This window comes from Delphinus delphis, chromosome 8, assembly GCF_949987515.2.
Source record: "Delphinus delphis chromosome 8, mDelDel1.2, whole genome shotgun sequence".
In the NCBI taxonomy this organism is placed as follows: domain Eukaryota; kingdom Metazoa; phylum Chordata; class Mammalia; order Artiodactyla; family Delphinidae; genus Delphinus; species Delphinus delphis.
This window is the reverse complement of record NC_082690.1, coordinates 108,117,859-108,131,552: the sequence shown is the minus strand read 5'-3', so window position 1 is coordinate 108,131,552 and position 13,694 is coordinate 108,117,859. Positions and strand designations below refer to the sequence as shown.

The following is a 13,694-nucleotide window of genomic DNA, read 5'->3' as shown; positions in this document are numbered from 1 at the left end:
CCGAGAAGATGGCAGACTTATGTCTCAAAATAACCACCTTATCGGAGTCTGGGTGCCATTTTCTTCTATAGAATCAGGGAAGTAAAGTAAAAAGGCAGAATAGAGAGGGAGAGGCAGTGGGGAAGTAAAGTAAAGAGGGCCGTCGGCCTTGCAAATCATCTCCTGGAATTGAGGAGGGGATGCATGAATTTCTTCTTTCTTGCAGCCATTCACAGGTGGGCAGGGTCAGATTGTCTCCCTGTGAGCTGAACAGAGGCACTTTAGTTTAATATTCAGGCAGGGGGGCAGGGTTCCCCGAGGCAGGCCGTTATCGATGATTATAGTAACAAAAGCAATGAAAAGCGAAGGCTAACGTCAAAGAAGCAGATGCAACGTGGAGCCAGAATTGGCTCTTCCCTGCTACACCCGCAGACAGCAGGTAGGGTGGGGGAAGGTTATGGGTTGAACTGTGTCCCCGCAAGGGTTCTGAAGTCCTCCCAGTACCTGTGACTGTGACCGTATTTGGAAACAGCATTGTTGCTCACGATCAAGTTAAGATGAGGTCACTAGGGTGGCCCCTCATCCAATATGACTGGGGTCCTTATAAAAAGGGGAAATTGGGAGAGGGACCCACACCCAGGGAGAAGGCCACGTGAAGATGAAGGCAGAGATGGGGGGTGCTCCTTCAAGCCAAGGGACCTCAGATCGCCGGAAACCACCAGAAGCTGGGAGAGGCCTGGACCAGCTTCTCCCTCACAGCCCTCGGCGGAAGTGACCCTGCCGACACCTTGATCTCCAACTTCCAGCCTCCAGAACCATGAGACGATAAAAGTCTGATGTTTAAACACCCTCCTCCCTACCCCTGGGCTGTGAGACTTCGTTATATCAGCCTCAGGAAACTCAGACAAGAACTCTGCAAGAGCGCCACACACAGCCCTGCACTCAGCACTCAGCGAGCAGGGGCTTGGTCATCAGACCCTCCCAACGGTCCACTTACCTGCTCCAGGCTGTGGAGGGGAGGGGACACCTCTGCTTGGCCTGGGGGCCTGGGGGCCTCGGGAGCTTGAGTCTGTTGTAGTGTCTGCTCTGGGGCTGCTGGACTTCCTTTGGCCCCCAGCTCCTGTAGCCCAAGGATTTCCCCAGCGTCCTTGGAGGGTCCCGGGTGAGTCCTGGCCTCGGGCTCCAGGGCTGAGTCCTCTACCTCCAACATCGGCCTGGTCTCCACACCAGGGGCTGGTTGGCCCCTCTCAAGGTCCATGGGCATCTGCATCTCCTTGGGCTGGCTGCTTCTAGGCGACTAAAGAACAAAGTCATTTCTTCTGCTGACAGGAGCCTGCAGGACAGGCCCTTCCCAAGCCACTTTCAGGGAAAGAAATGCCAACTGTCTGATAGGTAAGCAAGGCCTGTGCAATTTTCGAGAGGAACACTGCACGGGGTCAGGTCCCTGCTCTGCCACCGACTCCTCGGGGGATCCCAAGAGAAGCCTGTGGTGGGTTGAATGGTGGGCACCCAAGGAGAGACCCACATCCTAATCCACAGTACTTGTGGATGGGACCTATTTAGAAATAGGGTCTCTTCAGCCGAGGTCATACTGGATAAGGGTGGGACCGGTATCCTATGACTAGTGCCCTTAAAAGGAGAGAGATTCAGAGACACACGGGGAGAGGCTGTGTGAAGACAGCAGAAATCGGAGCGACGCGCCCAAAAGCCAAGGAGCGCCAAGCACGTCCAGCCCCAACCAGGGGAAGCGAGGAAGCACCTGCCCCTAGAGCCCCGAGGGGCCCAAACCCGCCAACCCCTTGATTTCGGATCTCTGGCCTCCAGAACTGTGGGACAGTAAGCTCGTAATGTTTGAAGCCCCCTGTCTATGGGGATCTGTCTCAGCAGCCCTGGGATACCAAAGAAAGCCTTTTGTCCCCTGTGCCTCAGCAGAATTTAAATCTTCCAGCACAGATGTCCCAGGGCTCTGCTAAGGTGGGCGCAGACACCACTGCACAGGCTAAATGTGGACGCAGCGGGGAAGGCCTGGGGCTGTCCCCCACCCCTCCACCTCCTGGGGCTTCACTGGACAAATCCCAGGGTGATACTTACAGGGCTGCCTGGCTCCTTTGGATTTTCTGCAAATCAAAAAGAAGAGAGAGAACAGAAAACAATTGATATTAACTATTACAGCGACTTCTGTGAGGAGAGGAAATGCCTCGAATTCACAGTCAAGAAAGTGGACTTATGTTTCCCAAAACCACAACCGACTGGAAAAACCACGCAGCTGGGAAAACACAGGAGGGGCACTTACTTGGTAAGCTTCCCCAGCACCCAGGGACCGCCTCCTCCAAGACCCCCTGGCTGGAGCTGCACCCGTCTCTCCTGGCTTCCCGGCCCCCGGTGCCCTGGACGCCTGTCCCCAGCAGCTGCCCTGCAATTTTGGTCTCAAGCCCTGCACATCGGGGAGCACGCCGCGGGCGGCTCCGAGCCCAGACACATGCAGGGCCCCCGAGATGGAAAGTGAGCAGAGCTGTGTTCAAACGACAGGCTCCCGTCAGGAGCCACTGACCCCAGGCCCCCACTTCTGAGCTCCTGGTGCCCTTGCTGACCTGGTTTCCTCAAGGATCAACGTGACTTTGCTTTACCTCTTCTTCTATAGTGGCGAGTGATGATGGCGGTGATGAAAACCATCACAATCCCCGCAATCCCCACAATCACAACAAGGAGGATGCACACCGACGTTCGGTTCCCTGCAAGGAGGCGAAACAGAGAATGCTGTCGCAGTGTCAGGCACGCTTACCCCATCCAAGTGACGTGCAGCTCTTGGGCGTGGTGGCAGCACCGCCATTCTCCAGGCCCCGAAGTGCTCTCTTGACGACTGTCGCCACGAACCTCCCCGGCAGGAGGGACGACAGGCTCCTCCTTCCTGCTCAGACAGGACCTGGGCTCAGAGGCCCTGGGCTGTTGCTCACATCCTTGGAAGCAGCAGGAGGCCTGACCGGCCAGCAGAGCAGCAAGAGGCCCTGGCACCCGGGATGGGGCTCAGGTGTGAGTGGTCGCAGCTGCAGGATCTGCTACCGGGTCAGCAGCAGGCAGAGCCTGGAGGAGGCTGGGAGGACGGAGGGGATGGCCAGTCCTCATGGCAGTAGGGCCGGGCCACGCTGGCCCAAGGGACAGGGCAGGGTCCACCCTGGGGAGACCTCTGGCGTGACCACTGGGGTGTCTCCGTCTCACCCTGCTGAGCTCCCAGCGCCGACAGGAGCCGTGGACACACAGACACGGGGGGCGGGGCGGGCCATCAGAGCCGTGGACGCTCAGCCACCCTGATGCCATCTGTCACCAAGGACAGAGGAGGAAGGAGCGAGTCTTTCCCGTGGTGCCACTGTTCTGCTTAAAGGCTCTTCTTTACTCTCTGATCAGGCCCTTCCTCATTCTGCCTTCTGTTTTGGTGTTATAATAGCCTTTAAAAGTGTTTGCGGGTTATAGAGGGAACCTACCTCAACATAATAAAGGCCATATATGAGAAACCCACAGCAAACATCATACTCAACGCTGAAAAGCTGAAAGCACTTCCTCTAAGATCAGGAAGGCGACAAGGATGCCCACTCTCGCCACTATGATTCAACAGAGTCTTGGAAGTCCTCACCACGGCAATCAGAGAAGAAAAGGAAATAAAAATTGGAAAAGAAGAAGTAATACTGTCACTGTTTGCAGGTGACATGATCCTATACATAGAGAATCCTAAAGATGCCACCAGAAAACTACTAGAGCTCATCAATGAATTTGGTAAAGCTGCAGGATACAAAATAAATATACCGAAATCTCTTGCATTCCTATACACCAACAATGAAAGATCAGAAAGAGAAATCAAGGAAACAATCCCATTTACCATCACATCTAAAAGAATAAAGTACCTAGGGATAAGGAGGCAAAAGACCTGTATTCAGAAAACTATAAGATGCTGATGAAAGAAATCAAAGACGACACAAACAGATGGACAGATACAACATGTTCTTGGATTGGAAGAATCAATATTGTGAAAATGATTATACTACCCAAAGCAATCTACAGATTCAATGCAATCCCTATCAAATTACCAATGGCGTTTTTCACAGAACTAGAACAAAAAATTTCACAATTTGTATGGAAACACAAAAGACCCCAAAGAGCCAAAGCAACCTTGAGAAAGAAAAACGGAGGTGGAGGAATCAGGCTCCCTGACTTCAGACTATACCACAAAGCTACAGTAATCAAGACAGTATGGTAGTGGCACAAAAACAGAACTATAGATCAATGGAACAGGATTGAAAGTGCAGAGAAAAACCCACGCACCCATGGTCACCTAATCTATGGCAGAGGAGTCAAGCATATGCAATGGAGAAAAGACAGCCTCTTCAATAAGGGGTGCTGGGAAAACTGGACAGCTACACGTAAAAGAATGAAAGTAGAAAACTCTCTAACACCATACACAAAAATAAACTCAAAATGGATTAAAGACCTAAATGTAATGCCAGATACTATAAAACCCTTAGAGGAAAACACAGGCAGAACACTCCTTGACGTAAGATCTTTTTTGAGCCACCTCCTACAGTAATGAAAATAAAAACAAAAATAAACAAATGGGACCTACTTAAACTGAAAAGCTTTTGCCCAGCAAAGGAAACCATAAACATAACAAGAAGACAACCCTCAGAATGGGAGAAAATATTTGCAAATGAATCATCAGACAAAGGATTAATCTCCAAAATATATAAACAGCCCATGCAGCTCAATATTAAAAAAACAAACAGCCCAGTCGAAAAATGGGTGGAAGATCTAAACAGACATTTCTCCAAAGAAGGCATACAGGTGGCTAAAAAGCATATGAAAAGATGCTCAACATCACTAATTATTAGAGTAATGCAAATCAGAACTACAGTGGGGTATCACCTCACACCAGTTAGAATGGGCATCATCAGAAAATCTACAAACAACAAGTGCTGGAGAGGGTGTGGAGAAGAGGGAACCCTCCTACACTGTTGGTGGGAACGTAAACTGGTACAGCCATATTGGAGAACAGTATGGAGGTTCCTTAAAAAACTAAAAATAGAACTACCATACGATCCAGCAAACTCATTCCTGGGCATATATCTGAAGAAAACCATAATTCAAAAAGATACATGCACCCCAGTGTTCGCTGCAGCACTAGTTACAATAGCCAGGGCATGGAAGCAACCTAAATGTCCATCAGCAGATGAATGGATAAAGAAGATGTGGTACATATACAATGGAACATTACTCAGCCATAAAAGAGAACGAAATAATGCCACTTGCAGCAACATGGATGGATTTAGAGACTGTCATACTGAGTGAAGTAAGTCGGACAGAGAAAGACAAATATCATATGATATCACTCATATGTGGAACCTAAAAAAAGGGTACAAATGAACTTATGTACAAAACAGAAACAGAGTTACAGATGCAGAAATCAAACTTATGGTTACCAGGGGTAAGGCGGGGAGGGATAAACTGGAAGATTGGGATTGACACATACACACTACTATACATAAAACAGATAACTAATAAGGACCTACTGTATAGCACAGGGAACTCTACTCAGTACCCTGTAATGCCCTATATGGGAAAAAAGAGTGGATATATGTGTACGTATAACTGATTCACTCTGCTGTACACCTGAAACTAACACATTGTAAACCAACTGTACTCCAGTAAAAATTTAAAGAAAAAAGGTCCTTGCATGTTATTTAAAACAGAAGGAAACTGACAAGCTGATTTTTAAGTCTCAGTGGATGTGCTGAGTCCAAGGGTGGCCTGACGACCCTGTGGAAGGAGGCAAGGGGGACTTCAGCTCCAATGGCAAGGCTGGCAGGAAAGTGGCACTGGCCCCAGAACAGACAAACAGGAAGCCCAGATGGACACGGCGCTCAGTTATGACCAAGTAACACTGAGGGCGGGGGAGGGATCGTCTTCAAAACACAAAACGGGGTAGTCGATATGTGCAGTGGGAAAACATACACTGAACCTAGACCCCTACCTCACACCTCGCAAAACACCAATTCCAGGTTCGTGTAGAGTGAAAAAGAGAAAGGTAAGACCACGAAGCTGCTGGCAGATCACAGAGCAGAATACTTTCTCCGGGTGAGCAAAGATTTCTCACCCGGGAGAGGAAGAGTACCAAACATAGTGGAAAACAGCCACAAACTTGACCTCATTAAAATGAAGGACCTCTGTCCACAAGAGACCCCATAAAGCGAGTAAAAAGGCACCCTCGGGGGCAGAGGTGGGTGCAGATATCCGATACAAAGGGCTTGTATCCCAAGCTTATAAATAATTACCAATGTTTATAAATAATCATCAAAAATAAGAAAATGAAAACCCCAGACAACCGAGTATAAAAATGGGCAAGACATCTTCAGGGACCTGGATGGACCTAGAGATGATCACATGAAGTGAAGTCAGTCAGGCAGAGAATGACAAATACCGCATGAAATCTCTTATGTGTGGAATCTTAAAATATGACACAAATGAACATGTTTAGTAAACAGAGGCAGACTCACAGACGTAGAAAACAAACTTATGATTACCAAAGGGTAAGGGGGGATGAGGGGGGGATAAATTAGGAGTTTGGGATTAACAGATACACACTACTATATATAAAATAGACCAACAACAAGGTCCTACCGTATAGCACAGGGAACTATATTCAGTATCCTGGGATAAACCATAATGGAAAAGAATCTGAAAAGGAATATGTGTATGTATATATATATATAAAACTGAATCACTGCTGTACACCAGAAACTAACACAATATTGTAAATCAACTATACTTCAATAATAAAAAAAAGAATGGGGCTTCCCTGGTGGTGCAGTGGTTGAGAGTCTGCCTGCCGATGCAGGGGACGCGGGTTCGTGCCCCGGTCCGGGAGGATCCCACGTGCCGCAGAGCGGCTGGGCCCGTGAGCCATGGCCGCTGAGCCTGCGCGTCCGGAGCCTGTGCTCCGCAGCGGGAGAGGCCACAACAGTGAGAGGCCCGCGTACCGCAAAAAAAAAAAAAAAAAAAAAAAAAATAGTGCCTGAGCCGACACGGCCCCAACATGGGGACAAGGATGGCAGAGCCACCGCTTGTCCCCAAGGATTCTATTTGCTTACTCAAGACAGGAGTGTATGAACGGTGACCCATGGGCCAAGTCCTGTCCACTGCTATAAATAAAGTTTTATTCACACACAGCCAAGCAACATCAGCAGAGTTAAATTGTGACAACAGGGACCTTAGGGCCCACAGAGCCTCAACTTTTTACTTTTATGGATTTAAGAGACAGAATCAGACCTTACCAGCCTCTGGATGAATTTTAACGGCACAAACTGTATCCCTTGTGGCGTTGCAGGGTTGAAGGATGGTGCTGTCTTCACACCTGAGAGGAAGAATAAAGAAACCCTGAGCATTACTTCTCCCCGCCCAGGCCCAGCCCAAAGCATCCTTCTTAAAACCCACCCGTCAGGGGTTCGAGGGACCAGCCCCGGGTCCTGTCCTGCCCCACCAGGCTTCAGGCCATCAGTGTCTGGCATTTCCTGGGCTACCTGGCCCAAATTGGCTCAATGAGAATAAAGCTTGAGGATTCTCTGATATATAGGGGAGGGGCCTCCCTCTGCCTCTGTTCCCGGATAGAGATGTGCGTGGCTATGAGGACTGGACCTGCTGTAGCCATATCTCTACCAAGAGGGAACTCAGCCTAAAGATGAAGCTCATGGAGAAGGGGACAGGCAAGCAAGTCCAGAGAAGCCAGAGCCCTGATCAGACCAGACCCGAGGGCAGTCCTTACTCTGGACTTGTCCGGTTCCCAAGCCAACAGTTCAACATGGTCTGAGTTGTATTTAGTAGTCTACAAACGTGAACGATTTTACAAGTGGCTTTACCGCTGTAAGTGTCTTCCCCAAAGCCCCCCCAAAATCTGTGCCCACTCGAAACCACAGAATGGGACCTTATTTGGAAATGCGGTCTCTGCAGATGTCATCGTGTTAAGATGAGGTCATACTGGATCAGGGTGGACCTGAATCAATGACCAGCGTCCTTAGAAGAAGGAAATTGTATGCAGGCAGAGAGAAGGCGACGTGAAGATGCAGATACACAAAAGCACACAGGGAGAAGACCACCTGGAGGTGGAAGCAGAGATTGAAGTGATGTGTCTACAAGCCAAGGAGCGCCAAGGACTGCCGGCAACACGGAAAGCTGAGGGAGCGAGGGAAATTCCTCCCTGGGAGTCTTCGGAGGGAGCACGGCTGCTGACACCTTGATTTCGGACTTCCGGTCTCCAGAACCGTGAAAGAATACATTTCTGCTGTTGATTAAAAGCCACCCACTTGTGCTTTGTTACAGCAGCCCCAGGAGACTCTTACCATGACAGTGGGCATCCCACCCTGCCTCAGGGCGTGGTACTGCCGTCCTCTCTGCCTGTGGTTTCCTTTGCCTGGAGCTTCCTCCCTCCCTCCCTCACGGGGCATCTGCTCTAGAGAGCTGTCTCTAGCATCCCCTCTGTCCCTCATGGGCTTGTCACTGTATAGGTGTTGGGATGGTCTCCACCATGGCTGGGGGCGCCAGGCCTGCCGTAAGACCTGCAGGCCACAGCGGGGCTCATGATCACACCTGAAGGAAGGAAGGAAGGAAGGAAGGAGCATTGACTCCAGTCCGTCACCAGGTGGAAACATCCAGGTGACTTGTCTGACTTAATTTCAGGACACCTCTGTGGGGCAGGTGCTACCATTAGCCCCATTTTACACATGGGAAAACGGAGGCTCCGGGAAGGGGACGGAAGAATAAGTGACCCAAAGCCAAACAGGCAGTAAATGGAGGAAGGGAACCCACGCCCAGGCCTGTTTGATCAGCTCACACACCCCAGGCCAACACCTTTTGCACCGGAAGCAGCTCTCTGTGCAGTCCATGGAGTCGCAGTAGAAGTTGCCCTGCTTGCACTGGCATAGCCGGTCGCTAGTTGGGGAGCATTCAGTCACCACCTCCTGATCTGCTGGAGGGAAGGCCGAGGGTCAGTCACAGGGGCCTGGACTCTGTCCTGCCCACCCGGCCACGTCCAGGTTCGTAGTCAAAGCCTCAGAATCGTCACCCCCCTCCTTCCCCAGCAGGGATGGAGACAGGGACCAGCCAGACCTCATCCCCTGCATCCGAGTGTCTGTGGAGGGGCCCGTGGGTGCCCCTGCAATCTGGGCTGGGGCACAGGGCCAACTGCTCAGAAACACCCCCAAATCATTCTGTCCATCTCGTTTGCCCCGCAAAGATCAGAAGAGCACTACTCAGTGTGGACACTGAACGGTCTCTCCCAGCATCACTGGGGGATTCCGCCTTTCGCCTGTGACGGGCTCGCTCATGGGGCCACACCCCACATTTCACATCTACGGGGCTATTTCCACGGGGCCCACTGTCCACCCCCACGTGAATATCACACTGCTGAACTGTCTCTCTGTACAGAGTCCTAGTACTTGGGGGAGCCAGTGTGCTATCTTGTTTTCCTCCTTTAGGAAAGAAGGAAGTTGTTTTGGCAACTGTCAGCATAGCCAGTTTTATGAAATCTCCTATTGGGATAGTTTACTTTTTAAAAATAAAAATTGTATCTACTTGAGGTGTATGGCATGATAAGTTGATACATTCTGTTGGGATTTTCATTGGGAATGCACTAAACCTAAGAACCATTCCTGGGAAAACTGATACTTTTAAAACACTGAGGGAGTTCCCGATCTGTCCAGTGGTTAGGACGCAGCGCTGTCACTGCTGTGGCCCAGGTTCGGTTCCTGGTCAGGCACTAAGATGCTGCAAGTTACACCGTGCGGCCCAAAAGACCCCCCAACAAAACGTTGAGCCTTCCTGCTTACTACCTTGTGGTGCTCCTCTCCGTATTTAGATGTCCTTAAATGTTGTTTGTTCACTTACACATTTATACGTGCTTTGCTAGATTTATTTCAAAGAATCTTGTTTGTCTGGGGTTTTTTTGCTCATGGAAGTGGCATTTTTCAATTACATTTTAAAAAACAATGTCACTGATATACAGAGATTTGGAAGAACTTCTGTATATCATCCTTATACACAGCAACTCTGAAATCCTAATGACCTGTAGGTTGATTCTTTAGCCAATACATACAGCATCATGATAAAAACAAGCACTTTGGGGCTTCCCTGGTGGTGCAGTGGTTGAGAGTCCGCCTGCCGATGCAGGGGACGCGGGTTCGTGCCCCGGTCCGGGAAGATCCCACATGCCGCGGAGCGGCTGGGCCCGTGAGCCATGGCCGCTGAGCCTGCGCGTCCGGAGCCTGTGCTCCGTGACGGGAGAGGCCACAACAGTGAGAGGCCCGCGTATCGCAAAAAACAAAACCAAAAAAAAAACAAGCACTTTGTGATGTCTGCTCTAGCAGCCCCATCCCCGTGTTCCTCTGTGATAATTTCCTTTGGGGAGGTTCCCACAGGGCCAGTCGACAGGGGCACGTTGCCTGGACGGCAGCCCACTCACCCTCCCGGCACTGGGAACACGGCACGCAGCTGCTCTCCTCACTGGGGTGGGCCCGGAAGGTTCCAGACTCGCACTTCCTGCATTCTCCAACGCTGTGGTCCCGGTCTATGTATTTGCTGACGTAGTAGCCTGTGGCAGGTGGTACACGGAGGGGAGGTGGGTGTCCAGGGCTGTCCTGCTCTGCCGCAGACCCCGCCTGGTCTCTGAGGCCTCTGCATGAGGAGGTCCCAAGGCACCTGGAGGCCAGACGCCCTGCACAGTACCCACCCCTCTCCTCCCGTCTCCTTGGAACATTCTGGACTGATCCGAGGCCACAGGTGTCCCAGAAACCGGGGACCTGAATTGCCCCTTGGCTTTTACTGATGACATGCAGTATGTGGGTGCTGGGCAGAGGTCACAAGATTTCATGTTGGACCAACTGTGTCCCTTTCTTTCCTACATGTGGTTCATGTAGGTGTGCGTGTGAATGCATGGATGTGTGTGTATAGATGTATGTAGTGTGTGTATTGGTGGGTGTGCACGTGTGTGTGTGGGGAGGATACGGGGCTGAGTGTCCAGGTTTTGGGTGTTTGGTCTCTGAACCAGGAGCCCCGGAAGGCACACTTTCCCGGATAAAATGAGGCACGTGTGCAGGTGTGTGTGAGTAGACGATGCCCATGGTGATGGTACAGGTGTGTGGCTGGACCCTTACAAGAGGAGGCCATGAAGGGACTTTCATTGATCACGTGGGCACACCTGTCTGAGTGTGGATGGGGTGCGGGTGGGAAGGTGGGCGTGTCCAGCCTGGGCATGGGTCCTCACTTCTGTCCTCCAAGCCCTGCTGAACTCACCTCACCCATCTCAAAACAAGCACACACCACTCTGTTCACACGAGAGCCCCCAAGGTGGGTGCAGAGGTGGGGCACTGGGCAGCTGCCCAGGAGAGGCCCTCCCACCCACAGACAGCCAGGTACTCCCCACAGGCAGCCCCCAGCTCTGCTCGAAGGGACTGCGGCCTCCCTCCTCCCAGGCAGGGTCTGCCCCGGAAGGCTCTGGAAGTGGTCCCAGACTCACCAGCCGGGCAGAGTTTGCTGCAGCGGCGAAGGCTGGTAACCTCATACTCGCCCGGGTTACACCGGGTCTCCCCGGTTGCCATGGTCACCTTCAATCAGAAAGAGGATATTGACATTATCAAAAGATGCCTCTGCTCCTGATGGAAGCAGACACCGAAACCCCTGAGCAAGGAGTGGCAGTCACCCCCCAACCTGGAGCACTGCCTCCCTCGTGGAAGTGGGCTTCCTCGGGGGAGCATCTCCGTGCTGTTCCACTCGCGATACAGAGCAGTATTATTTGGGGGGAATATGTTCTTCAGTTCCCAAATGCATGTGGATGTGTTGACTACTTAGATGGTAGGAGCCTATTTTATTTGCATGGCCAGAACTAGACCCTTTGTGGTAGTAAACCTTTGGAATTTAGTATTTGATTTTTTCTAGTCTATAGTTAATTGCTTCACCTGTTGCATATAGACTGTGTTAAGAAAGGATATTGTCTATGGGTTGGGAACGGGGATCTGAGTGTGTATGTGTACATCTTTGTATTATATATTTGAATGTACACACACACACACACACACACTCAGCCCCCCGCAGCCCCGGCCCTCCGCAGTCCCGTCCCTCGCATGCCCCCCCCCCCTTCCACTGGGGCTCCCCGCGCTCAGTCACCAAGGATGTGCAGCGGGCTCGGCCCCGCCTGGGCCTTTGGGTGCAGGAAACTTCCGTTGAGACCTGCTCCGGATGGGAACCGGGGTGCGGGATGTCCCGCCGCCCGCGTCATCCTCGCTCCGGACGCGCGCCCAGGCCACAGCCCCCTTCCCGTTCTCAGAGTCCTCCCTCCCCCGAGCCCCTCCGCCGCCGTCCCACCTGCGCCGCGAGCAGCAGCAGCACCGCCAGGACAGCGCGCGCCCGGGGCTCCATCGCGATGCCTCTCCGGACGAGCTGACGACTGCGGTCACACTTCCAAGTCTGGCTACCCGTCGACCCCCCGGGCCCCATTCACTGAGGACTTTCTGACTTCATAGCCAATCGGAGGGGATCTTCTGACCAAAGTACCCAATCGGAGCGGACGGCCTTCCCCTCGCCCCACCCACGGGCTCCGCCTCCCAGTTGCGGTGTCTCCCAGTTGCCGCGCCTCCCAGCTGGAAGCGGTACTTCCCGCTTCTCCGAATTCTCGTAGGTCGGCCACGCGGAGGAGACGCCTAGGACCGGTGGTCCTAGACTCGCGTTTCGGCCCTGCCCGTCCCTGGACCCCGCGCCTCCCGCCTCAGATGCCGAGGTCTTCAGCCCAGGCCGTCGCCGCGCCGGGGCCACCGATGGGCTTCGGGCTTCGGTGCCCCCGGGACGGCCATTCCCGGCCCTCCCCCCAAGTTTAACTTGTTGCCCAGTCGCTTCCGAGGGGGCGGGGGAGGGCAGGGTGTATGCACAGCCCCCGCTGCAAAGGAAAGGACGGAGCGCCTCGCTTGCCGCGCCCCCCTCCCCAGCCCCTCCTGGGCGAGCACGCTGCCGACCGCCGGTCCCCCCTCACCCGCCCCTCCTGCGCCCTCGGCCCCAGATGCCCCAGGGGCTCCGACCTGGGCTCAGGTGGACGCCGCACACCGAGCGTCTGTCTCTCCCTCCCCGCCTCAGCCCACAGCATCTTTTGAGCTGCCCGCGGGAGCGACGTTGATGAGGGAGGCGGGTGAGGTGGATGAGAGGGATTCAAGGGGAGGAGACCCTTCCTTCGTGGGGAGAGCAGGATGCAGCCCAGGCACATCCACAGGGAGCTTCGCGCCCCTTCATCTCCTCAACCTCCTCCAACGTCCCCCGCCCCCACCCGGAATCCCGTACTCCAGGGGACCCGCTCAGCTGCTTGAGTCTCTCTGCCCTGTCTGGGACCCAGGTCGCTTCTGCTAGAAGTTCTTCCTACTAGAGGTTGCTGGCTGTTCACCCAAGGAGGTGACAAGGTGAGGTGACTGTCACTGTGTCCCCAGGAAGTGCATCTCCTCAGCCTCTCTCTTTGCTGCTCTGAGTCTCCTAGAGGGTGAGGTGGGGCCCCCGCACAGGCCCTCCTGAGCTTCCACTCTCCTAGTCCAGCTGCAACATCCTCTTCCCGCCCACATGCCCTGGGAGCCAAGCCAGGCACACTGTCAGTGGGGCGGGGAAATGGGTACTGAGTGGACGTGAGGGTGGGAGGCCCAGCTCTGGAC

At 52.9% G+C, this 13,694-nt stretch overlaps 1 protein-coding gene across 1 annotated transcript; it reads right to left on the bottom strand.

The window, feature by feature from the left end:
- On the bottom strand, window positions 1-12,482 carry LOC132429314 (tumor necrosis factor receptor superfamily member 26-like). The gene is made up of 9 exons (XM_060017566.1): window positions 12,373-12,482; window positions 11,528-11,615; window positions 10,475-10,603; window positions 8,866-8,980; window positions 7,296-7,375; window positions 2,607-2,711; window positions 2,071-2,096; window positions 977-1,276; window positions 1-245 (listed from the first exon to the last, which is right to left on the bottom strand). Exons 1-9 carry the CDS (start codon window positions 12,424-12,426, stop codon window positions 210-212), a joined length of 933 nt encoding a protein of 310 aa, XP_059873549.1. The 5' UTR covers window positions 12,427-12,482; the 3' UTR covers window positions 1-209.
- Between the last annotated feature and the right edge of the window lie 1,212 nt (window positions 12,483-13,694).